At 34.6% G+C, this 27,084-nt stretch overlaps 1 protein-coding gene across 1 annotated transcript in view; it reads left to right on the forward strand.

The window, feature by feature from the left end:
• Positions 1-27,084, forward strand: part of LOC112665383 (uncharacterized) — a 49,915-nt gene that overhangs the window by 14,990 nt on the left and 7,841 nt on the right. Inside the window, exons 7-11 of the mRNA XM_049102494.1 lie at positions 14,898-14,969; positions 17,395-17,472; positions 17,957-18,010; positions 18,530-18,681; positions 19,126-19,179. Of these exons, the coding sequence (XP_048958451.1) occupies positions 14,898-14,969; positions 17,395-17,472; positions 17,957-18,010; positions 18,530-18,681; positions 19,126-19,179 (410 nt within the window). The remainder of the gene's footprint in view (positions 1-14,897; positions 14,970-17,394; positions 17,473-17,956; positions 18,011-18,529; positions 18,682-19,125; positions 19,180-27,084) is intronic.

Raw genomic sequence — 27,084 nt, forward strand, 5'->3', positions numbered from 1 at the left:
ATTAAATCAAAAGGGGGTACATTGAAGCCATGCTTTTGAAAGAGGTAAGAACATTTTGAGAGCAATGAAGGAATAACAACACTTCATATGCCCAGAAATTCATTAGAAATAATGAAATTTATAATTTAATAGTACATTCACCTCAAGAAAGAAAACCTGCAGACCCAGAACTTGATGTCGTTGATAGTCTTCCAGAATGAAAGTACATGAAGCCGTGTTCCAACAAGGACTTGGAACCACCATCACCAGAGGTCTGCCGTGCAACAAAAAGTGATAAAAGAAAGTAATTTGTCAGGCTTATGGATAACATAGTACCAGACAGAAAACTGGGTATTTGGGAAGGTGAGAAGGACATGAAAAGTCATGAATATATGAAAAAATGTGAAAGACAATCTTTTGTTAATTTCTTTGCAATATGCAAGACCATTGAAAGCAAAATTTGTAACAGTGACTTCCAGGGTTTATAATGCCTGTAGGATGTAATGCATGCAACTACATTGCCATAATGATTGGGAGATGTGATCAATATTTTTTTAGTGTTGTTATTCACTTCTGATGCTATCCCAGCTTCCAAGTAGAATGTTTCTGCAGGAAAGTTTATATCATGAACTCAGTTTCTTTAACACACAGTAGGTTTACCCAGGTTTCTTTTTTGTTGTACTCCACTTTGGTAATTTTAGTAATTTTCTAAGAATTTTCTATTTCAAAGAGTTGTCAAAGTTTATTTATAATATGGCTTTCTTACCTTTTAATATCTATGAGAACAATAATATATTCCCAAGTTTAATCTAGATTAAAAAAAACTTTTCTTTATTATTTTGTTGACAGTCTTATCCATTTTAGTAAGTCTTTTCAAGAATACCTTTGTCCTTTAAGATCCTCTCTACTGCACTTTTGTTCTTTGTCATGATTTTGTACTATTTATTGTTTCTTTTATTTACTTTGGACTTAATATCACCTAATTTTTGCTTTCATGGTTTTAGTGTCTTGTCACATATGCTCAGATTTCTGCTGTTGCTCTTTTTTTGTAATATATGCACTTAAGGCAATATTTCTCAATAAAAATATTATTGTTTTTTTGTAATTCATATAAAAATTTTAGACATTCATTGTGATTATATATTTGGCTCATATGTAAGTTAAAATCATACAAGATTCTCAAATTGTTGGCTACTAACTTCTATTTTAGGTTAACTGTAGTTAGAGAATTTTCTAGGAAGCTGGATATGGTTTACATTTGTGTTAAACATGGCTAATATGAACACAGTACCAATATTAAGCTTATATTTATGTTTAATTACTAGAAATTAATTGTAAATATTCATATACATGTGCTCAATTGCCAAGGTTGGCTAGTGGCTAATGCAGTGACATCACAGTTCTATATGTTTTATATTAATATACTTGAAAATATGAGTATAGTGTATTTTTGGAGAATTTTAAAGTGAACTTAAAACTATGAGTATTCTATACTACTATATAGTGTATGTATGTCTGTGCATATATGTATTTATGAATTGTCTAGTTCAAGTCCTTCTATAGTTTACTGATATATCTACTTGTTTGATAAGCAAGGAGGTAGAGTTGTTTGAATCTCCAGTTATGATTGTTTCCTTCCTTTTATTTCAAATTTAGGTTCAACTTGAATTACTAAGTACATATGGGTTTTATGAAACACTGGATTTGGATACTCAGCCTTTTATAGCAAAATGTGCTTCATCATTTCCAACAATGATTTTTGCCTCGTATTGTGATAGTACATTAACTAGAGAATTTTTCTCTTGGCCGGTGATGCATGATGCTTTCAATCTTTATACTTTCATTGTTCTGTTTGCTTCTGTTGAAGGAGCATCTCATTAAATCTGCAAACAGTTATTTAAATATAAAAATTGTTGGAACTGAAATTAAAATTATTCTATTTATATTAACATTTTAAATTATCATTTGTCTTATTGATATATTTTATCTCCATGTGCAAGTATATAGATATAATTCGTTATTAAGTATAATATACTTATCCTTTAATTAGGGGTAAACACTACCATGTCTTTGAACCCCGTTTTTTCTTTATTTTATCTTTACAATACATATTTTAACTTTCCTCTGTAAGAAATTGTTAATTTAATATGCTGTAAATATCCTTTTACTGTACCCTATATTTTACAGCATATGGTCTTTACTCATTAAAGTCTAACAAATTAGTACCTTTATCTCTTCTCAAACAGTGACAAGACCTAACCAGCCTCACTTCTGTTTACTGAATATGCTGTATTTGTTCACTTGAATATTAATACAAATACAGACTTATAATTTGAAACATTATCATCAATATTTTATCCACTTTGTAAGCATTTTGATATATTCACATAACTTATTTTCACCAACTTTTCTTTCCTTTAAGCATATGCAAGATTTCACCTAGAACACATTTCATCATTAGAATATCTTTAAATATTTTCTTCAGCTAGAGTCAGTTGGTCACTAAATTACTCCATTTAAAAATAGTCGTTGGGGGCACCTGAGTGGCACAGTTGGTTGACTCTTGATTTTGGTTGGGGTCATGATCCAAAGCAAAGTTGTCACCGTTTGCATATAACACAGTTATCTAAATAGAAAAACTTAAAGACTCCACCAAAAAAAAAAAAAAACCCTACTGGAACTAATTAATAAAATAAACTAAGTTTCACAGTACAAAATGAGTATGCAGAAATCCATTATATTTCTATACACTAGGAAAAAACTAGGAGACAATGAAATTAAGAAAATAATCCCATTTATAATTTCATTTATAGAAATAAATTACTTAATAATAAATTTAACCAAGGAGGTACAAGTCCTATACTCTGAAAACTATAAGATGCTGATAAAAGAAAATCAAAGATTACAAATAGTAAATGGGAAGATATACCATAGCTGTCGACTAAAGTATTAACATTGTGAAAATATCCATATTACACAAAATGACCTATGGATTAAATGTGATCCCTATGAAAATACTAATAGCATTTTTTGCAAAACTAGAATAAATTACTTTAAGGTTGGTATGAAACTACAAAAGACTCTAAATATCCAATCTTCATTTTTTTAAGTTTTTGTTTAAATTCTAGTATCAAATATATACTGTAATATTATGTATAAGTATACAGTGTACTGATTCAATAATTCCACATAATACCCAGTGCTCACACAGCAAATGCACTCCTTAATCACTATCACCTATTTCACTCATTGCCCCACCCACATTTCCTCTGGCAAACATCATTTTGTTTTATATAGTTAAGAATTTATTTCTTGCGTTACCTCTCTTTTTTTTGTTGGTTTGTTCCCCTTATTTCTTATTCTACATGAGTGAAATCATATTATGTTTGTCTTTCTCCAATTGACTTATTTTGATGAGCATAATACTCTTCTACCTCCATTCACATTGTTGCAAATTACAAGATTTCATTCATTCTTTTGTGGCTGAATAATCTCTCTTCATAGATAGATAGATAGATAGATAGAGAAGAAGATATTTCTTCTTCTTTATCTATTTCTATATACTATATATATTGCTTCTTCATTTCTCAGTTGGTGCTTGTTAGAAATTTTTCTTGCTTCTTGAGTTATACCTGTATTGCTCTATACTTCCCTCTTAGGACTGCTTTTGCTGCATCCCAAATGTTTTGGACCATTGTGTTTTCATTATAATTTCTTCCCACGTATTTTTTTTTAATTCTTCTTTCATTTCCTGGCTGTCCCACTCATTGTTTATTACAATGTTGTTTAGCCTCCATGTATTTGTGTTTTTTCCAAAAAGTTTTTGAGGTTGACCTCAAGTTTCATAGAGTTGTGTTCAGAAAAGACACATGATATGACTAAACTTTTTGTATTTTTTTAATTTTTTAAGATTTTATTTATTTATTCATGAGAAGCACAGAGAGAGAGGCAGAGACATAAGCAGATGAAGAAGCAGGCTCCCTGTGGGGAACTTGATGTGGTACTCAATCCCAGGACCCCAAGTTCAAACCCTGAGCTGAAGGCAGATGCTCAACCACTGAGCCACCCAGGCGCCCCTCTTTTTGTATTTGTTGAGACCTATTTTGTGATCTAATATGTGATCTATTCTGGAAAATGCTCCATGGTGCCCCTGAAAGAATATAGAATATGCTGTTTCATGATGGAATGTTCTGAATATATCTGTAAGTCCATCTATCCAGTGTGTTATTCAAAGCCACTGTTTCCTTGCTTTCTCTGTTTAAATAATCTGTCCATTGATGTAAATGGAGTGTTAAAATCCTTTATATTATGGTATATTATCAATAAGTTCCTTTATGTTTGTTATTGTTTTACATATTTGGGTGTGCCCATGTTGAATACACAAATATTTACAATAGTTAGTCCTTCTAATTGGATTGTCCTCTTTATGATTATATAATGCCTTCTTTGTCTCTCTTTACACTCTAGATCCTGAGGGCACAAAGAACTCCCAGCAAAATCAACAAAAGCAGGCCAACACCACAACACGTTGTAATTAATTTTGCAAAATATGATAATGAAAAAAATCTTAAGCACAGAAAGACAAAAGAAGTCTTTAACTTCTGATGGAAAACCCATAAGGCTAGCTGCAGATTTCTCTGCAGAAACATGATAAGCCAGAGGGCAGTGGCAAGATGTATTCAAAGTGCTGAATAAGAAAAATCCACAGCCAAGAATACTCTATCCAGCAAGGATATCATTCAGAATGGAAAGAGAGAGGTTCTCTCAGAAAAGGTTTCTCAGAAAAACAAAAACTAAAAGTTTGTGATCACTAAACCAGCCCTACAAGAAATATTAAAGAGGACTCTTAAGTGAAAAGGAGGAAACAAATGTGACAAAGACAAGAAAGAATCAGAGAAAATCCCCAGAAACAATGACAAAACAAGGAACTAAATGGTAATAAATCATTTCTGTCAAGAATTACTTTAATTTCAATGGATGAAATGCTCCAAATAAAAGATATAGGGTGTCAGGATTAATTAAGAAAACAAAATCCCTGAGAAGCCTGGGTGGCTCAGTGGTTTAGCTCTGCCTTCAGCCCAGGGAGTGATCCTGGAGACCCACATCATAGGTCTGGATCCTCCACGTAGGATCGAGTCCCACGCCGGGCTCCCCAAATGGAGCCTGCTTCTGCTTCTCCCTGTGCCTGTGTCTCTGCCTCTCTCTCTCTCCCTCTCTGACTCTCATGAATAAATAAATAAAATCTTTTAAAGAAAAAAGACAACAAAATCCACCTATATGTTCCCTAAAAGAGACTTTGTTTTTTTTAAAACTAAAGATACCTACAGATTGATGGTGAGGGAGTTGAGAAACATTTATCATGCAAATGGAGATCAAAAGAAAGCAGGAGCAGCAATACTTATATCAGACAAACCAGATTTGAATACCAAAGCAATCTTTTGAAAGAAGAAAACTGGAAGTAACATGCTCTTAGATTTCAAACATAGTAGGGAGGGGCAAGATGGTGGAAGAGTGGGGGTCCTCAACTCACTGGGCCCCACAAATTTGCCTAGATAACTTTTAAAACATCCTGAACACCTACAATTTTGACCTGAGATTTAAAGAGAGAATAGCCAAAATGCTACAGAGAGAAAACTTTTTACTTCTAACAAGGTAGGAAGGTGAAAAAATAAAAAGAATAAACTAGGGGAGGGGAACTGTGACTAGCAGAGCTAAGATAGAGTGGTGAAAGCCTTCGGGGCAGGAAAGCCCTGACCTGGAGAAGTGGGAACTTTAAAAATCCACACCTGAGCTTTCCCTGACAGAAAAATGCTTAGCAGGAAAATTGGACAGAATTGCAGGAGGGACAGTGAAGCCTCAAGATTCTTGGAGTCACTATAAGAGGAGGGGCGCTCGGGAGAAACTCACTGCAAACTAGTATCAGTAAAGGGCTGGAGTGCCACAGCCCTCTGGGGGCATCTGGGAGAAGCCAGTTGGTTAAGTGGGCCGACTCCAGAGCTGCCATTACCCTAGAGGCTGGCAATGGATGGAGGTGGCTGTACACCATTCCCTTTGGGAGAGGCGGTCCCTGGGAGCTTGGGTCTAGTGGCAAGGGGCCCCCGGATCCCAGGGCACTCAAGCGGACAAAGCCAGCGATCCTTCATTCTCTCTGGGACAGATGGAGGTGGGGAGGAAACAGGAAAGCAAGAACTCTTCTGCTTCTGGGTGTCCCACAAGCTGTGCAGATCAGTGCACCTGCACCTGCCACCAGGAGCATCTAGGTTAGTATGGACTAGGAGACTGCATTAGTTACTTGTGGGGAGCTTGACTCCAGAGTGGGAAATCTAGCTGCCGCCATTTTTGTTTTTCCTCTTTGTTTCACCTTGAGGAGGGGCCACTATATGTGAACAAAGGCCTCACAGGATAAACAGCTCACACTGAGCCCAGCACATGGAAAGGGGTGGGGCATCTCTACCCAGGGACAGACACCTGAGAATCAGCACAGCTGACCTCTCCCCCAGAAGAGCTGCTGGAAGAACAAAGGAAGAGCAAGTTTATTGACCAAGCAGCACTGGAAAGCTCCAGGACTGTGGGAAAATAGTCAATAGAACAAGATGGTTTTTTTTCTTTCTTTTTCTATTACGACTCATTTTTATATCAGACTAAAAATGTCCAATATTTATTTTTCCCAGCTTAAATACAATATTTTACCAGCTCTTCATTTTTAAGTTTTCTTTTCCTTTTTGACTTTCATATTTCTACAATTACATGTCTTAGATATTTTTCACTTCTGGATTCCCTTCAACATATTCAGTTTAATTTGGGGAGATATACAAGATATGGCTATTTGTTTTTTGTTTTTTCTGCCTCATTTTGTTTTACAATGGGGGAAGTTAGTGCCTTCTAAAACATGAACAAAATACACCCAGAACCAAGTGGAACATCGTCTTGGTTCATTCTATGAGATTATAATCTCCCTTCCCATTCTGTCCCCATCTTTTATTTTGTTTATGTTTTTGTGGTAAATGTTGGGTCTTTATATAAGTATTATTGGTTTATATAAATTTGGGATTAAGCATCTTCTAACATACAAACAAAATACACTCAGAACCAAGAGGATCACCCTCTAGGACCCCTCAGGTACACTGCAGTGTCTCTTCACTACCACTTCCTCACCACCACCATCCCCCCCCCCCTTTTTTCTTTGTTTTTGGTTTTTGGCTTTTTATTTTTACTACTTTGTTTTAAAATTTGCTTTCACTTTAATGGTTCTATTGTTTTATTTAGTCTGTTTTTTTTTTCTTTTATTTTCTGATCTTTGATCTCTTCAGAATCATCTAGGGTGTATTTTACTTAGGTCATGGTTGATATTTTTGACTCAGCTCACTCATACAGCCCCTCTGCACTAGACAAAAGAATGAGAAGGAAGCATTCACCACAAAAGAAAGAACCAGAAACAATACTTTCTGCCACAGAGTTACAGAATATGGATTTAAATATAATGTCAGAAATTCAATTCAGAAGTACAATTACAAAGTGACTGGGCTCTGGAAAAAAAAACATAAAGGATTCTAGAGACTTTGTTACTGCAGAATTGAGATCTAATCAGGCAGAAATTAAAAATAGATTAAGTGAGATGCAATCCAAACTAAATGTTCTAACTGCTAGAGTTAATGAGGTGGAAGAGAGAGTGAGTGACCTAGAAGACAAGTTGATGGAAAGGACTGAATCAGAGGACAAAAGAGAAAAACAAGTAAGAGCCCACAAGGAAAGGCTTAGGGAAATAAATGATAGCTTGAGAAGGAAGAATATACGTCTAATTGAGATTCCAGAAGAGAGAGAGAGAAAGGACCAAAAGCATATTTAAACAAAACACAGCTGAGAACTTCCCTAATTTGGGGAGGGAAACAGTCTTTCAGATCCAAGAGATAGGACCCCCCAAAATCAATAAAAACCATTCAACACCTTGACATTTAATAGTGAAACTTGCAAATTTCAAAGATAAAGAGAATAATTCTTAAAGCAGCTTGAGATAAGATATTCTTAACTTATATGGGGAGAAATATCAGAAAACAGCAGACCTCTCCACAGAGACCTGGCAGGCCAGAAAGGGCTGGCAGGATATACTCAAGGTACTAAATGAGAAGAACATGCAGTCAAGAATACTTTATCCAGCAAGGCTCTCATTCAGAATAGAAGGAGAGATAAAGAGCTTCCAGGATAGGCAGAAACTGAAAGAATATGTGACCACCAAACCGGATCTGCAAGAAATATTAAGGGGGATCCTGTAAAAGAAAGAGGGAGCCCAAAGAAACAATCTACAAAAACAGGGATTGAATAAATATACGATGACACTAAATTCATATCTTTCAATAGTTACTCTGAACATGAATGGGCTAAATGATCCAATCAAAAGACTCAGGGTATTGGCCTGGATAAAAAAGGAAGGCCCATCTATATATTGTCTACAATTCATTTTAGATCTAAGGACACCTCTAGACTGAAAATGAAGGGGTGGAGAGCTAATTGCCATTCAAATGGTCCTCAAAAGAAAGCTGTGGTAGTAATCCTCATATCATATAAATTAAAGTTTATACCAAAGACTGTAGTAAAATATGAAGAGAGACACTATGTCATACTTAAAGGGTCTATCAAACAAGAAGACCTCACAATCATGAATATTTATGTTCCTAATGTGGGAACAGTCAAGAAAATCAATCAATTAATAACCAAAGTAATGAGATACTTAGATAATAATACACTATTAGTAGGAGACTTCAACATGCCACTTTCAGCAAAGGACAGGTTTTCTAAGCAGAACATCACCAAAGAAAAAAGGGCCTTAAATGATACACTGGACCAAATAGATTTCACAGATATATACAGAACTTTCCAACCAAACGCAACTGAATACACATTCTTCTCAAGTGCACATGGACTCTCTCCATAATAGACCATATACTGGATCACAAATCAGGTTTCAAACAATACTAAAAGATTGGGATTGTCCCTTGCATATTTTCAGACCACAATGCTTTGAAACTAGAACTCAATCACAAGAAGAAATATGGAAAAAACTTAAAAACATGGAGGTTAAAGAGCATCCTACTAAAGATGAATGGGTCAACCTGGAAATTAGAGAATTAAAAAGATTCATGGAAACTAATGAAAATGAAAGTACAACTGTTCAAAATCTTTAGGATACAGCAAAAGCAGTCCTAAAAGGGAAATATATCGCAATAGAAACAACCCTCAAAAAATTGGAAAAAACTCAAGTATACAAGCTAACCTCACACCTAAAAGAATTGAAGAAAGAACAGCAAGTAAAGCCTACATCGAGGAGAAGAAGAGAGATAATAAAGATTTGAGCAGAACTCAATGACATAGAGACCAGAAGAACTGTGAAACAGATAAACAAAACCAGGAGCTAGTTCTTTGAAAGAATTAATAAGATAGATAAACCCCTAGCCAGCCTTATTAAAAAGAAAAAAGACTCAAATTAATAAAATCATGAATGAAAGAGGAGAGATCACAATCAATACCAAGGAAATACAAATGGTTTTAAAAACACATTATGAGCAGCTATATGCCAACAAATTAGGCAATCTAGAAGAAATGGATGCATTTCTGGGAAACCACAAATTACCAAAACTGGAACAGGAAGAAATAGAACACCTGAATAGGCCAATAACCAGGGAGGATATTAAAGCAGTCACCAAAAATCTCCCAAGACACAAAAGTCCAGGGCCAGATGGCTTCCCAGGGGGATTCTATCAAACGTTTAAAAAAGAAATAATATCTATTCTACTAAAGATGTTTCAAAGGATATAAAGGGAGGAAATGCTTCCAAACTCGTTTTATGAGGTCAGCATTACCTCGATTCTAAAATTAGACAAATACCCCACCAAGAAGGAGAATAATAGACCAATATCCCTGATGAACATGGATGCAAAAGTTCTCACCAAGCTGCTAGCCAACAGGGTCCAAGAGTACATTAAGAGGATTATTCATCATGACAAAGTGGGATTTATCCCCAGGATTCAAGGCTGGTTCAACACTTGTAAAACAATCAACATATTAGATCACATCAATAAGAGAAAAGACAAGAACCATAGGATCCTCTGAATAGATGCAGAGGAAGTATTTGACAAAATACAGCATCCATTCTTTATTAAAACTCTTCAAAGTGTAGGGATAGGGATATGAAAAGCCCACAGCAAATATAATTCTCAATGGGGAAAAACTGAGAGCCTTTCCCCTAAGATCAGGAACACAACAGGGATGTCCACTCTCACCACTGTTATTCAACATAGTACTAGAAGTCCTAGCCTCAGAAATCAGACAATACAAGGAAATAAAAGGCATTCAAATTGACAAAGAAGAAGTCAAACTCTCCCTCTTCGCAGATGACATGATACAGTACATAGAAAACCCAAAAGATTCCACCTCTAGATTGCTAGAACTCATACAACAATTCAGCAATGTGGCACAATACAAAATCAGTGCCCAGAAATCAGTGACATTTCTATACACTAACAATGAGACTGAAAAAAGAGAAATTAAGGAATCTATTTTATTTACAATTGCACCCCAAAGTATAAGATACCTAGAAATAAACCTAACCAAAGTGGTAAAGGATCTATACCCTAAAAACTACAGAACACTTCTGAATGAAATCGAGGAAGACACAAAGAGATGGAAAAACATTTCATGCTCATGGATTGGAAGAATAAATATTGTGAAGATGTCTATGCTACCCAGGGCAATATACACATTCATTTCAATCCCTATCAAAATACCATGAACTTCTTCAGAAATTTGGAACAAATAATCTTAAGATTTGTATGGAATCAGAAAAGACCCTGAATAGCTAGAGGAATATTGAAAAAGAAAACCAGAGCCGGGGGCATCACAAAGCCAGATTTCAAGCTGTGTACACAGCTGTGATCATCAAGACAGTATGGTACTGGTACAAAAGCAGTGGAACAGAATAGAGAACCCAGAAATGGGCCCTCAACTTTATGGTCAACTAATATTCGACAAAGCAGGAAAGAATATCCACCGGAAAAAGGATGGTCTCTTCAATATATCATGTTAGGAAAATTGGACAGCTATATGCAAAAGAATAAAACTGGACCATTCTCTTACACAACACACAAAGATAAACTCAAAATGGTTGAAAGATCTAAATATGGGACAAGAATCCATCAAAATACTAGGGGACAACACAGGCAACAACCTTTTTTGAACTTGGCCACCATAACTTCTTGCAAGGTACATCTAAAGGGCAAGGAAAATGAAAGCAAAAATGAACTATTGGGACTTAATCAGGATAAAAAGCTTCTGCGCAGAAAAAAAAAAAGTCATCAAAACTAAAGACAACCTACAGAAAGGGAGAAGATATTTGCAAATGACATATCACTAAGGGCTAGTATCAAAATCTATAAAGAACTTATTAAACTCAACATCCAACAAACAAAAAATTCAATCATGAAATGGGCAGAAGACATGAACAGAAATTTCACCAAAGAAGACATACACATGGCCAAAAAGCATACTAGATAATGTTCCACATCACTTGCCATCAGTGAAGTATAAATCAAAACCACAATGAGATACCACCTCATACCAGTGAGAGTGGTGAAAATCAACAAGACAGGAAACAACAAATGTTGAAGAGGATGTGGAGAAGGGGGAACCCTCTTGCATTGTTGGTGGGAATGCAAACCGGTACAGCCACTCTGAAAAAGAGTAATGGAGGTTCCTCAAAGAGTTAAAAATAGAGCTACCCTATGACCCAGCAACTGCACTGCTGAGGATTTACCCCAAAGATACAGAGTAGTGAAACAAGACACCTGCACCCCAATATTTCATAGTAGCAATGTCCCCAATAGCCAAGCTGTGGAAGGAGCCACAGTGTCCTTTGACAGAGGAGTGGATAAATAGGATGTGATATATATAGAGAGAATGGAATTTTACTTAGCCTTCGGAAAAGATGAATACCCACCATTTCCTTTGATGTGGATGGAACTGGAGGGTATTATGCTGAGTGAAATAAGTCAATCAGAGAAGGACAATCATCATATGGTTTCACTCATACGGGGAATATCAGAAATAGTGAAAGGGATTATAAGGGAAAGGAGGGTATCTGAAAAATTAGAGAGGAAGACAAACCATGAGGCGTTCTTAACTCTGGGAAACAAACAAAGGGTTATGGAAGGGGACCCAGTCCGGGGGTGGGGGTAACTGTGATGTGGGGCACTGAGTAGGGCATTTGATGAGATGAGCACTGGGTGTTATACTATATTTTGGTAAATTGAACTTAAATAAAAACAAATTTTAAAAATTTCAAACTATACTACAAAGCTGTAGAAATTTGTGCAGTATGGCACAACAATACACATATAGATAAAAGAAATGGAATACAAAGTCTAGAAACAACCCTGTATTTATATGGTCAATAAGTATATGACAAAGGAGGCAATAATAGACAATAGGGTAAAGAGTCTTCAGTAAATGGTGTATTAAAAATGGAGGACTTTGTGATAGAGAATAAAACTGGACCACTCTTTACATCATACACAAAAATAAACCTAAAATAAGTTAAAGATCTAGAAATAAGGTCCCAATCCATAAATATTCTAAAGACAGGATAGGTGACAAAATCTTAGAAATAAATCTTAATTTTACTCTTTTGGATATATCTCCTTCGGTAAGGGCAACAAAATGAAAAATAAATAACATCAAGGTATAAAACTTATGCTGATCAAGGAAAGCTTCAACAAAACAAAAAAGCAGCCTAATAAATGTAACAAATTCATATGATATATAATGCAAATGATATATCAACAAGGGGTTAATATCCAATATATATAAAGAAGTCCTACATCTCAACACCAAAAGAACAAAAACAAGAGATTTAAAAAAAATAGGCTGAGGACCTGAATAGATATCCTTGGAAAGAAGATATACAAAAGGCCAAAGACACATGAAGAGATGCTCAACATCACTGATCATTAGGAAAACGTAAACCAAAACTGCAAAGAGATATCGCCTCACACACGTCAGAACCAAAAAAAAAACAGGAAATAAAAAATATTAGACAGGATGTGGAGAAAGATAACTTTTGTGCACTGTTGGTGGCAATTTAAATTGGTGTAGTCACAATGGATAGCACTATGAAGGTTCCTCAAAAAATTAAAAGTCAAAATACCATAACGTGCAGAAAATCCACTTCAGGGTATCTATTTGAAGAAAATGAAAACATTCACTTGAGGAGATATAACTACCATATATTTATTACAGCATTACATGCAATAGCCAAGATATGGAAGCAACCCATGTGTCCAACTATAGATAAATGCATAAATAGCAGCTACACACACACACACACACACACTCACACACACACACACACACACACACACTGGACTATTACTTGGCAATGAAAAAAGAATGAATTTTTTTGTCATTTTGACAATATTGATAGACCTACAGGGTTTTATGCTAAATTAAATTAGACATAAAAAGACAAATAATTCATGATTTAACTAGTAATGTGAAATCTAAAAACAAAACAAAACAAAAAACAACTGAAATATACTCATATGTAGAGAAATAAAAGTTGTGATTGCCATGAGTGGGGTGGAAATTCTGAACAGTTGAAAGGAAGTATGTGGTATCTTTCAGTCATAAAATAAATAAGTCACAGGAATGTAAATCATAGCATACAGAATATAGTGGGTAATGCTGGATGAATTTTTATGGTGATAAATAGTAGTGAGCTTTATCATAATGGTTGTATCAGAAGCTATATAAATTTTTATCACTATGTTTATACTACAACTATATAATATTGTATGTCAATTGTCCATCATTAAAAATAAATACATGAAAATATAATTGTCATTCAGTTTTGCAAAAATAAAACAGAATGAAACAAAACACAGAAATACAGACCAGGCAAATACACATGTAAATTTCCTTAAAAATTATTTGCAAGTGAACTCCAATAGTGTAAAAAACAGGAAAAGATTTCCGTTACTGCAAATTAAGCAATTTAGATTTAATGTTTTATTTCTTTTGATGTTCATGTGTCATTTAATTGTGTTTTAAAAGTACTTTCTCTGGCCTCTCCCAATTTTTTCAGTGAGGTGAAATTTTCAAAAATTACATTTGTTTTTCTCCCTACATAGTCTTAGGGTTTTCTTAATTTACAACAAATATTCCTATCAAAATACAAGCAACAATTATCATTGAAGGATGAATAAATAATAATATAAATAATTATTTAATATTCAAATCTGGTATGATGCTATTGTTCAATTTTATTCCTTCACACAGAAATTTAGTTTTTTAAAGCAGAAACATAAATAACTTACTTACAAATAACAAAAAAATTAATTGCAGGTATATTAACAAAGTCAAAAATTGAGAAGTATGGAAACTGATGTCATTGCAACAGAGATAAAATTGATTATAGCAAGTCTTCAAAATTTGTGTCAAGTATCATTAAATATCTGTCACTGGATGATGGTTTTAAAATATATTCAGTATAATAAATGTGACATGGCAAGAGCATTAGAAAGAAGAATGTAATGCCAAGATTTAGCAACCTTGTTTAAAAGCAAAACTTAAACATCTAGGACATTTCTCATAAGGCCTAAGTCCTCCGTGTTTGTGAATCAGATGGAAGTGAGTGACAGCCTGGGTGGCCAAGTCTCTGACCTCAATATCTTGTGGAACATAACAATTTCTCAGAGGTACTTACCAAGGGACAAACTAAATGACACACTACAAGCTGAAAGTCTCAGACATTCTGAACGTGTGTGATGAGATAAAGTGTCTTCAAAATGTAAGAATTTCCTGTTCAAATTTTAAGTGACACATTGATGAGAAATCAACTTTTTCCACTATTGCCTCACTCTGGGTTCTCACAGGGCCGGCAGTCTGTGAAGACCACAGATATTGTCTGACCTCCCACTGGAAGATGCAAGACTGGCCAACAGAAGGTATGTGTCACTACTGCCCTGTCTCTCTCCTAGACACCTCATTTAGTGGGAGATACAAATGCTGGATGGGGTGCAACTGAGGTACAATTAATATATAATTAAATCACAGAGAACATTGGTATCTTTATTCCAGCAATTCAGAGTAACAAACAAAAGTGAATTTGAAATACATTGGAGAACTTCTTAAAATATTCAAATTCTTGCCTGAGGAGAAGTAAGTAAATGCATATACACAGGCACAAACTGTTTGCAAATCAAGATAACTCAAATGAGATCCCATAAGCATCAAGACAAGGAACTCAATTTGGACTTTCATTAGTTATAGATATAATCAGATAAATTTTTTATATTTAGTTGAGCCTTTAAAAATTGATTCTTAAAATGAATCCATCAAATCACAATCAAATGTAACTCTTCATACATTTGCTTAGATGAAGTGCTTTGATTTTTCATAAAAAGCAAAATGAGGCACGTTCTATGAAATGCTAATTTGAATTTAAGTATAAACAATCAAGACTTTTTAAAAAGTTGAATAAGTTTTAGTAAAAGAAGTTATTTAATACTGAAAGACACCTCTATCTAGTGAATTATGTTACATGGTTTAAAGGATATGAATGAGTACTGATAATGTGACTATTCTGCTATAAATAATCAAAATAAATGATGTATAACTGACAGCTTAGAAACCCAGGTGGAGTATTAAGTGCTTTATATATATTATTTTATACATATTTTAATTCCCATTTTATTTTATTTTTTTTTAATTTTTTTTTAATTCCCATTTTAGATTAGTAAAAACTAGATAGCTAGACAGGAAGTTATTTGTTAAAGGTCATACTTTGTAAGTTTGAGAGCTACGAGGAATTCCAGATCTCCCTGACTGGAGAGTTCATTGACTGAATTATGAAAATATATTGATTTAATTTATTGGAATTCTGTATACAATTAAACCACCCTAACAGCTTTTGACATTCATAGATGTTTCTAGAAGTTTGTACCAACAGTGTTGTTCCATCTGTTCCAAAATATCTACACTTGTTTTATCTTTTGTTCCAAAAGATCTACACTTGTATTTATCATTTCATGGTTTCATGTCTTTGCCATCAAATCAATGTCAATTTCTGGTGTTAAATAAGTACTTCAAAAAATATTTATTGTTTTTTTGTTTGCAATATGGTTCAGGTTTAAGAAGTTTACGTGTTGTGACATTTTTCAAAATATAAAATCTTTCTTTTAAAATTTAATGATTTCTCATAACTCAACAATTATTCAAAGTAAAAATTCACTTGATAGCACTGCATTACCCTTTAGTAAAGAAATATAAGTCCAAAATAAAAGTCATTTGCTACAGGAAATTCCTACTTGTGCTAAAACTAGTATTCCTTAATCTTAGAGCACTCAATTTTTAACCAGTATGGACTTAAAAATTGTCCAAAAAGTTGGTATAGCATTTTTTCTGATACAGCATTTTAATTTTAATACAGTTGTTCTACTACCATTGAAGTGCTTCTGTGCAATCTGACCTTATATTAAGGACAATATTATTCCTGAATTGCTTTCTCCTTGACAACTTTATTGCTTTACATTTTTTAGTCAATACTGTTGTGTCAAACATAGAACGTCATTGTAGAGATACCTATTCTATCATAAAACAGTTCTTCAAAGATGTAAGGAAATTAGTACCAGATTTTACATTGTTCAACTGCAAATGAACTCACTCACCCTACACTCCACCCCGTGTGACTGTCCTAGCAGTCTTGTCACTACATATACTCTTCATCAAGTCCTTCAGTTCGGTTCCACTCAGCACTGTGCCTGCCACTACTCACCTGAAGAGATGAATAACCAAGGGGTTACCTATGGAGAACTTAATATCATGAAAAACTCAAAAAGACAGCAAATGAAAGCTAAGGGCACTAAGTGTTCCACTTCAGTAACTGAGCAGGAAATAACCTATGCAGAATTAAATCTTCAAAATGCTTCTTGGGATCTTCAAGAGAATGGAAAGTACTACCACTGCAAAGGTAAAACATTCACTACACACACAGCATAACTGTTCTAGGATGTACTCTTGGGGTGCAGGGGCATAGGTGAACAAGTAGGGAATGATCTATATTTTTCATTTGTGAGGATCAGAATGTGGAGTAGGGATATGGTACTATAATTGAAACTGAGAACTAACTGTGTTCAGGAATTGTAATTTGTGGTCTTTATCACATCTTATGGGGTAATAGATTTACTGCAACTGCAACGATATATTCTGAGAGAAGATTACAATGGTCGATACAGTTTGGGGGCCATGTTTTTATATGTGACTCCTTGTGCATCATTGGTTCTCTTGTATGTAAATTTCCTAAATGATTATTTCCATCCATCCTTTGTCAGTGTTTTCATTTCTCTTCCTAATATTTACCATTATGTCCAGAGAAGCTCATTGCTGGGATCCTGGGAATCATCTGCCTTGTCTTGATGTCCACTGTGGTCACAATAGCTGGTATTCTCTGTAAGTGTTTGAATGACTACAAAGGAATTTTTCACTTTAATGATCATCATCAGTACCCGTTATACCTTGAAATATTGCATAACATTATTGAATTGTATTATCTCATTTTAATGCCCATATGCTAAGTGTGGAATGGTTATTTTGGATTTGTCACATTAGAAATAACAATAAGGTAAAGATTATTATGAATATGTTCAGATTTCATACCTCAACAAGTTATAGAAGAGGCCTTATTGAGATATACAAATTAATTCTTGAGATTAGTTAAATCAAATACTGTAGGAGTGGTGAGGTTTGTTCTTCAGGCTTGAAATACTTTTTCCCATGTGTTCATCATTTTATTAACTTTTAACTGGTAAGATCAATTTTATTACAGAGTTTTCTCATCCTAAACAATACACTAAATTTCAAACTAAGAAACTCGAATCATATGATTTATTTAGTTTAATATTAAGTTTTAAGAGGATTGCTTTAAATTTTCTAGCTACTAAAGGACTGAAGCAAAATAAGACATATCTGGAAACAAGGAACCAGAGAGGTACAACATCATTTTCAAAATTCTGTTGTTAGTATAATTTCTATTTTATCTCTATCTTAGCCTAGGAAAAGATGACAATGGATTATTTATGGAAAAATAAATTAGAAAATCATGTAATAAACTCAGAAATAATGATTATAGGAGGGTATTACTTTTAATGGAACAATCTGAATAAATACTCATTTAAATCTCCATATCCATTGTTACCTTAATTTCACTCCTGCTATATATAGCATGGTAAGAAATGAATCATTTTACTATTTTTTTAAATAGTAATTTCATTCAGTAAACTCTCAGGTCATGTAGAAATGGATATTTTTGTGTGTTTGCTTTATATGAACATATACATTAGGGAATGCTAGACCAGCCATTCTTTGCTGAGTGTATGAGCCAATTTTGTTCTATTTATACCATCCTGTGAGCATGTATGGGTATGTATACATATGCAAGTATGTAACTTAATTTGAATTTCTTAATATTCAAACTTCTTTTGGATGATATTTTATAATCTTTCTTTAGTTTATCACTGTGGTCATTGTCCGAAAGAGTGGTTTACATATTCCAACCATTGCTATTACATTAGCACTGAAAGAAAACCATGGAATGAGAGTTTGGCATCCTGTGCTTCTAACAACTCTAACCTGCTCTGCATAGATGATGAAGAGGACATGGTAAGATTTCAAATGTTTCCAGATTTTATTAAAAACTTAAAAGTTAATATTATATTTAATTTAATTAATAATTATATGAGGATTATTTTCCTCTAAGCATTAGTATGAAATTACATGGTCACATATACGTATATATTTCAGTATATGAAATTATCCCTATATTTCTCTAGTTTATTGTGTAAATACACGTTATACAAAATAGTCCCTTGTTCTAAAACTCAGTAGCCTCAAAAAACTTAATATAATAAGTTCTGGTGATTCTATAACACCATTTTTCTGGGCTGTGAATCATTAGAATATTCTCTTTTGTGAGATGAGAAGTGCTTGAATATGTCTCTTGCCCATTTCTATGAGATGGTGTCTTCTTTTTCCTTCTTAGACGTCCTTCTTCTAGGGGCGCCTGTGTGGCTCAGTTGGTTAAGTGTCTGCCTTTCTTTGGCTCAGGTCATGATCTTAGGATCCTCGGATACAGTCCCTCATTGGGCTCCCTGCTCCACAGTGAGTCTGCTTCTCCCTCTCCTACTCCCCATACTTGTGCTCTCTCTGTGTCAAATAAATGAAATCTTAAAAAAAAAAAAAAAGTTCCTGTAATATTTTAGATATGAGCTCTTTTCTGAGTTTATAAGATGCAAATGGATTTTTGACTCTGTGACTTGCATTTTTACTCTGAAATTGGGGTCTTTTAATGACAAAAATTTATTAATGTTACTCTGGTCCAATTTATCATTTTGGGTTTTAGTAGTTACTTTGGACTGATTTCAGAAGTCAGTCAACGGACATGAATATAATTTCCTATGTTACTCTCCAGGATTTATCTATCTTTATTTCTTTATTTTTTAACTCTTAAATAGGGTTCATGACCTATTGGGAATTTATTTTTTGTGATGCTGTGAGATAAAATAAAAGGTTACACTTTTCTACATCATGACCTAATTTGTGGAGTATAATTTATAGCAAAGTAGATATTTTCTTCATAAATAACTTTATATATATAAACCTGCATATATGTCCGTATATGATCTAATCTGCTTTATAATATAAATACTAGATACTAGACACTAGATATCATTAGATAATTATATATACATATATAATATACATATATATACATATATCACAGTCTATACAGTCTATCACAATCCACAGTCTTTCACAACCCACAGCATTTTGATTTAAATATAGACCCGTACCTTTCTTTACATTCCTTTACTGTGCTCTATTTATAATTTTCCTAAATATTTCTCTACTTATATTGAGAGTCACATGGATGGTATAATTTTGCTTCAAATAGCAAACAATTTAGAGAACACAAGAGGTGAAGGAAAGTCCATTAGACCTAAGGATAGTTTTATTCTGTCTTTTGTTCTTTTTCCTGATGATCCTAGATTCCTTCCATTATCATTTAATTCCTGTTTAGATAATTCCCTTAGCAGTTCTTTCAGAGTAGGACTGGAGTGACACATTTTCTTAGTTTTCCTTTATCAGAGAATGTCTTGATTTCCCCTACATTCCAAAGTGATATTTTTGCTGAATAGTCCATTGTTTTCATTTGGAATACTGCACTTAGCATCTAAAAATTTTCTGTCCTTCTAGCATGACTTTTTTCTGTTATTTTGACTGGAGACAAAAAACATTTTGGGAACTTTTTCTGTACCTACAGGTGCCCTTGGGTTGCCAGCCTCTCTGGCACCAGTCTGGAACATATGAGGTAAAGAGAAATTCCAGGGTGCTCACCACCATGTCATTCTTTGCATCTGGAGTGCCCAGTTCTGTTAGCTTTCTCATCACTTGTCTAAATCTTCTCATGTTGTCATATCCAGGGGGTTCAGCTCTATTTGATGGGAGGAATAGTGAAAAACTTATCTTCTCTATCTTTCCAGAACAGGAAGTCTGATTTGTAGTGGTCTTAATATGAATGTTCCTAAGACTGACAGTGTTGAGTATCTGTTCCCATACTCATTACCCATCCATTTATGTTTTTTTGATGAAGTTAACTACTAAAATATTTTGGTTATATATTTAATTTTTATTATTGTATTTTGAGAATTCTTTATGTATCCTGGCAGCAAGGCTTTTTTATTAGATGTATGATTTGTATTTTCTCTGAAGTCTATGATTTATCTTTCTTTTCTCTTCAAAGAGAAAATTATCCTGATGGACTACACTTGATCAGTTTGTTCTTTTATGGATCATGTTTTTAGTGTTCTAAGAAATCTTTGTCCCTCTTTAAGTGGTGTGTTTTTTCCTAATACATCTCCTTGAAATTTTATAGTTTACATTCATGTATGAGCAATTTTTAACATTTTTATAGTATAATGTATATAAACATTAATATGATTTGATACTGAATTGTTTCAACAACCATTTGTTTTTTTTTCTCTCTTTCAAGTTTTCATTTTAGTTCCAGTTAGTTAACATACAGTACAATATTAGTTTCAGGTATAGAATTTAGTGATTCATCACTTACATATAACACCCAGTGCCCAGCCACAACATTTGTTGAAAAAGATTATACTTCTTCCACTGACTGACTTTGCATCTTTGTTGAAATCTCCATTCCATGTATATGCATGTATAAATTTGTACTCTCCAATCTGTTTCATTAATCTTGTTATGTATTTTTATGTCAATTTCACACTTTAAAAACCATTATTTTTGTAAACAGTACGTTCATAACAGTTCTTTTTCAGTTATTGTATCTATTTTAGAACTTTGCCTAGATGTTCCTTGTTTATTTCTATCTTTCTAAATTTTATTTTTAAATTAAGAATAGATATTAGTTTTTTCAGTTGCCTCTGCATCAGAGAAATCACATGATTTGATCTTCTTTGCTCTGTTCATGTGATGGATTAAGATTATGGAATTTCAAATGGAAATCCATCCAACATGGTATTGCTTCAATAAATCTACTTATGTCATAGTCCTTTATTTTACATATTGTCCAAATCTATTTTTTATTGCCACTAACATGTAATTTCTTTTTTTAAAAGTATTTCCATCAAAATGCATATAACACATTTTTTTTTAGCAACTTTTTTCTTCCCTACAAGGATTTCTTTTTGGTATTTGATCAGCATTACATTTTCTTCATTCATAAGCATCTAAACATTCTGTAAATGGTTGTAAAAAGTATTCTGCTTTGCAGATAAAATTGTGCTAGAAGTTGTAAGACACTTCTGATATTCTTTTTTCCTTTGGTTTTGGTTTTCACAAGTTGTATTTGGTAGGATTTTTCCAATTTTATGTATAGTTTTAAATATGTTTGCATATTTTCATAATATTCTCTTATGATAGTTTTACTGTGGCATAATGTACATACAGATGGATGCATACTTAATGCATGTCAACAGATGGCTGAATTTTCAAGTCTCATCATCACACAGAATAAGAAAATTAATTTTACCAGCACTGCAAAATGCCTCTTTGTGTTCTCACCTCTGTTTACCAATCATTTATATAAATGGAATCATACAGTATGCATACTTTATTTTTGACTCCTTCAAGTGAAACTACGCTTGTGCAATTCATTAATATAGTTGCATGAAGCTGTAATTTGTCCATACTCCTTACTCTTCTACTGTCTGATTCTACTACAGTGTATTCATCCATTCTATTGCTGATGATTTTGGATATATTTGGGCATTGATTCATATAGGGCTTGCATGAGTTAACTATTGATACTTCACAATCAGCTTTCACCTAAATGTATGTTTATCATTTCTACCTTCTATATCTTTAATTGGCTCTTCTCTGTAAAGTTTATTTATTTTATTTATTTTTTATTTATGATAGTCACACACACACACACACACACACACACACACACACACAGAGGCAGAGGCACAGGCAGAGGGAGAAGCGGGCTCCATGCACCAGGAGCCCGACGTGGGACTCGATCCCGGGTCTCCAGGATCGCGCCCTGGGCCAAAGGCAGGCGCTAAACCGCTGCGCCACCCAGGGATCCTTCTGTAAAGTTTCTTAAGAAGAAAGCTACTCAGGTCATGCATACATAGTATTCTTCCTTTTGAGTAACAGTGACGAAGGTATGAATTGTCTCTAAACACCACTTTGGTTCCATGTTAAGAATTTTAATGTATTCTCAATTTAGTATCATCTAATACAAGGCATCTTCACAGATTTCATGTTTGAACTGTAAATTTTTCAATGTTGGGTCATCTTTTACATGTTTGGAAATTCCTTAAATTTCTTTCTGTTGTTCCTTTGTTTTCAGAGAATATATTTTTATTATTTCCATCCTTTAAATGTTTGATCCTTATATATAACCTTAACCACTTTCAATATATGTCAGTTATGTAGAGATGGTTCCTAGTGCTTTGACAGTCTTCCATAGGTCTCCTGATTCTGTGACTAGCTAACTATTCTCTCACTCACTGATGGAAAAGCTCTTAAGTCTCCAACTATGCTCATTGCATTGTTTATTTAACCTTCCACATCTGTCAGTTTATCCAACTATGCTCATTGCTTTGTTTATTTAACCTTCCACATCTGTCAGCTTATATTTCATGTGTTTGAGGGTTCTGTTGTTAGGTGAATAATACATGTTTATAATTACTTTATATTCCTCTTATATTGACAGCCTTAATAGGTTGAAACGTTTCTTTTAATTTCTAATACTTCTTGTTTTAACAGCTACTTTGTTATTAGAATAATCATTTCTGCTCACTTATGGGGTTAATGTTTGTAGAGTCGATCTTTTGCTATCCTTTTACTTACACCTATTTGTACATTTGAGTCTAACGTGTGTGTGTTATAGAGAACATATAGATGAATCATAATCTCATTCAGGATGACAATTTCTATCTTTGATTACAATAATTATTTAATTCATATGAATGTCATTGTTGGGGTAATTGGATTTAGGTCTACCATTTTCCTATTTATTTTTATGTCTTGGTTTCTCTTCCACCCTACCTCACATATTTTATATTAAACATATTTTAGTATTCCATTTTAATTCCACTATTATGTCTTAGCTATATTCTTAAGCTATTTCCTTAGTAGGATCTATTGGCCTTACAAATATATTCAATATATCCCTTTTTTTTAATTGAGAAGAAATTGACATATGACTTCGTATAAATTTAAAGTATACAATGTGCTCATTTGATATATTTATGTCTCTTTTTTTAAACTTAAAGAATTCACTTTAGCATTTCTGTAGGCCAGGTCTAATAGTTAAAATGTCTTCTGACAAATGATTTAACAGACCAGCACTGGAGTCATACTGCTGCTCTCCTCTGGCTGCCATCTCGGATAGAGTTGACACTTTGACACACCATCCTGTGGCGTGTTGAGAAAGTCTTTATTTCTTCTTCAATTCTGAATCAGATATTCTTGGTTGACAGGTCATTTTCTCTTTGATCACATTAAACATATCATCCCACTCTCTCCTGTCTTGACCTGGGAAGAAGTTCTTGCTGAGAGAATCCTTTTTGGTGTCTGGTGTGGCATGTTGACCTCAGAGCCCTTAAAGCAGTATTGGAACTGATTATCCAGGTTCAGGCACAGATGGAACTACCACAATGATTGCATGTTGGTGTACAAGTTCATTTGCTAAGGCTGTGGCACTAGTGTCTAGCATGGAGGCATGTGCAGGCATTCTGTGGAAATTGTATTTGGGCCTCAGGGGCTCACCACCATGACTCTGGCTGGCTAGAAGAATGTAGTAGTGACATGGGCTCTGTGATGAAAAGGTTCAGTGGGGGCTTAGGCCCAGGGAGCAAGGTATAGAATAAAGATGGTGTTTCAAAGTTTCAACTCTGCCCCAAGTAGCAATCACAAGAGAGCAGCAGCGTGATCCAGTGGTAGTTTGTTCAAGCCATGTGTCAAGACCCAGGAGCTGGGCACAGAGCTCTAGGAGCCAACACCAAGTGACAGTTCATGCTATGATGTGGGAGCTGAAAGTATGTTTTGTGATGCAATACTGTATTACCAGCAATGAGGACTCAGAGCACTGCTACGGAACCTATGAGAAGGGGTTCAAGGGGTGGCCCTAGCGTTGATGGGTCAGACGCTTGAACTGTCATAGGTGGAGGAAAGATTCCAGGCAGCAACAAACTAGTGTTGTTAGCAATGGCAGTTCAGAGTCCACACCTGGGAGTGGGGTTCAAGCAGTAGAAGCACCTTTTACAGTGAAGACCCAGAGTCAGGACAAAGAACCCAGTAGATGGGACTCAGGGCAGCAGCAGCATGCACCCCTAATGGCAACCAAGGCATGTCTTAAGATGTGGGGGCAGGGCTCAAGTCAGTAGAGACCGCCGAGTAATGTTGAGACAAAGCCCCAACCTGGGACTAGGAGTAGACAAAAATCAGAGGCAGTCCTAATCTTGTATATGGTGGTGGGGGGTGGGGTGGTTTTGCAATGGTGCCAAATCCCTAAAAGCAGCAGTTGGGGTCCCTGAAGACCAGTCTCCCCATAGCAATAGCTTCTGCTCTGGGAGTAGTTACAGGGTAGAGGGGGCACTCTGTTCTGCTCCATCACGTGGAGTCACCATCAGTGGGCCACCTCTGTTGCAAAAACTACAGATGTCCACAAGGTAAAGCTTGCTGAGTTCTCCTGTTCCACTTCTCTCCATGTGGTGACTCCCTCTGAGGAGATTCCTCAAAGTGCAAAGCAGCCCTCAATGGAAGGTTGAGTCATGCTGGTAAAATGATTTCCTTACTTGCCATTTGGCAATCCTGGGTTTTTGAGCTCCAGGTTTTGATACTTCTTTGTTTTGTTTTTTCTTTTTAAAAAATTTTCATTTAAATTCAATTTAATTAACATATGGTATTATTAGTGTCAGAGGATGAATCCAGTGATTCATTAATTGCATATAGCATCCAGTTCTCATTATTTCATGTGCCCTCCTTTGTGCCCATAACCCAGTTACCCTATCCCCCCCCCCCACCTCCCCTCAAGCAATCCTCAATCTGTTTCCATAGTTAAGAGTCATTATGGTTTCCCTCTATCCCTGTTTTTGTCTTCTTACATTTTTCCTTCCCTTCATCTATATTCATCTGTTTTGTTTCTTAAATTCCACATTTGAGTGAAATCATATGGTATTTGTCTTTCTCTGACTGACTTATTTCACTTAGCATAATACCCTCTAGTTCCATTCATGTCATTGCAAATAGTAAGATTTCATTCTTTTTGATGGCTGTGTGATATTCTAGCCATCTGGGCTCTTTCCATTTTTTGACTATTATGCTATAAAGATTGCTGCTATGAATATGGAGTACATGTGCCCCTAAGAATCACTATGTTTGTAACATTTGGATAAATACCATGTAGTGCAATTGCTGGGTCATAGGGTAGCTCTATTTTTAACTTTTTGAGGAACCTTCATACTGTTTTCCAGGATGACTGTACCAGTTTGCATTTCCATCAACAGTGTAAGAAGGTTTCCCTTTCTCTGCATCTTTGCCATCATTTCTTGTTTTCTGTTGTTAATGCTAGCAATTCAGATCAGTGTGAGGTATTCTCTCATTGTGGTTTTGATATGCATTTCCCTGATGACAATTGATATGGAGCTTTTATTCATGTATCTTCTGGCCATTTGTACGTCTTCTTTGGAGAAATGTCTATTCATGTCTTTTCCCCTTTCTTTACTGGATTTTTTTAGTTTTTGGGTGTTGAGTATGATACATTCTTTTTAGATTTTGTATACTGATGATTCTTTGTTATCCAGAGCATTCCTTGAACCATTTCTAGTTTGAAGTTGTTTAGTTTTTCTTTTTACTATTTTTTTGCTAGGTTGATGACCATTGGGACCTCCCAGCCTCCCATCTTGCTGATGGCACTCTTCACATATATACAATGAACTGGTCACCATAACATTCAAATTAATTCTGACTAAATTCTGTAAATAAATTATCACTAACATATCTCTTTTCCTCCCCTATTACAGATATGCCTATAGAAATTTTACAAAAATTTGCATCATATCATTTTGCTTTGATGAAAGGCCTATGCTAGTGCCAATTTTTGCTGAATGACAGAAATCTGAAGGGGATTTTTGCTTTTATGCTAAAAAAAGGTGAAAATAGTGTTCAGTGTTAGTTTTGCTGTTATAGAGGTAGTACATGTGCCAAGCCGTGGGAATGACCTTGTCAAGTTCCTCAGAAACTACACTTAGCATCTTGATATCAAGGGTAGGTTTCAACTGTATTTTGGAAGATCTGTGCTTCAAGATCTCAATTTATTTTGTGCATCTATTAGCAATTACATCCATTAGCAATATGTATTTTAAGGCATCAGAAAAGTCTAAGAGAGATTCTTTTTAGGACCATGGAATGCTCAACAAATTTTCCATGGAAATTAATCATAATTCCTTCTTCAATTTACACCATTTCAGCTTAGGAAAAGTTTAATAGGAACACTTTATTTTCAGAAGAGTGGAA

Source organism: Canis lupus, chromosome 27 (genome assembly GCF_003254725.2).
Source record: "Canis lupus dingo isolate Sandy chromosome 27, ASM325472v2, whole genome shotgun sequence".
In the NCBI taxonomy this organism is placed as follows: Eukaryota; Metazoa; Chordata; class Mammalia; order Carnivora; family Canidae; genus Canis; species Canis lupus.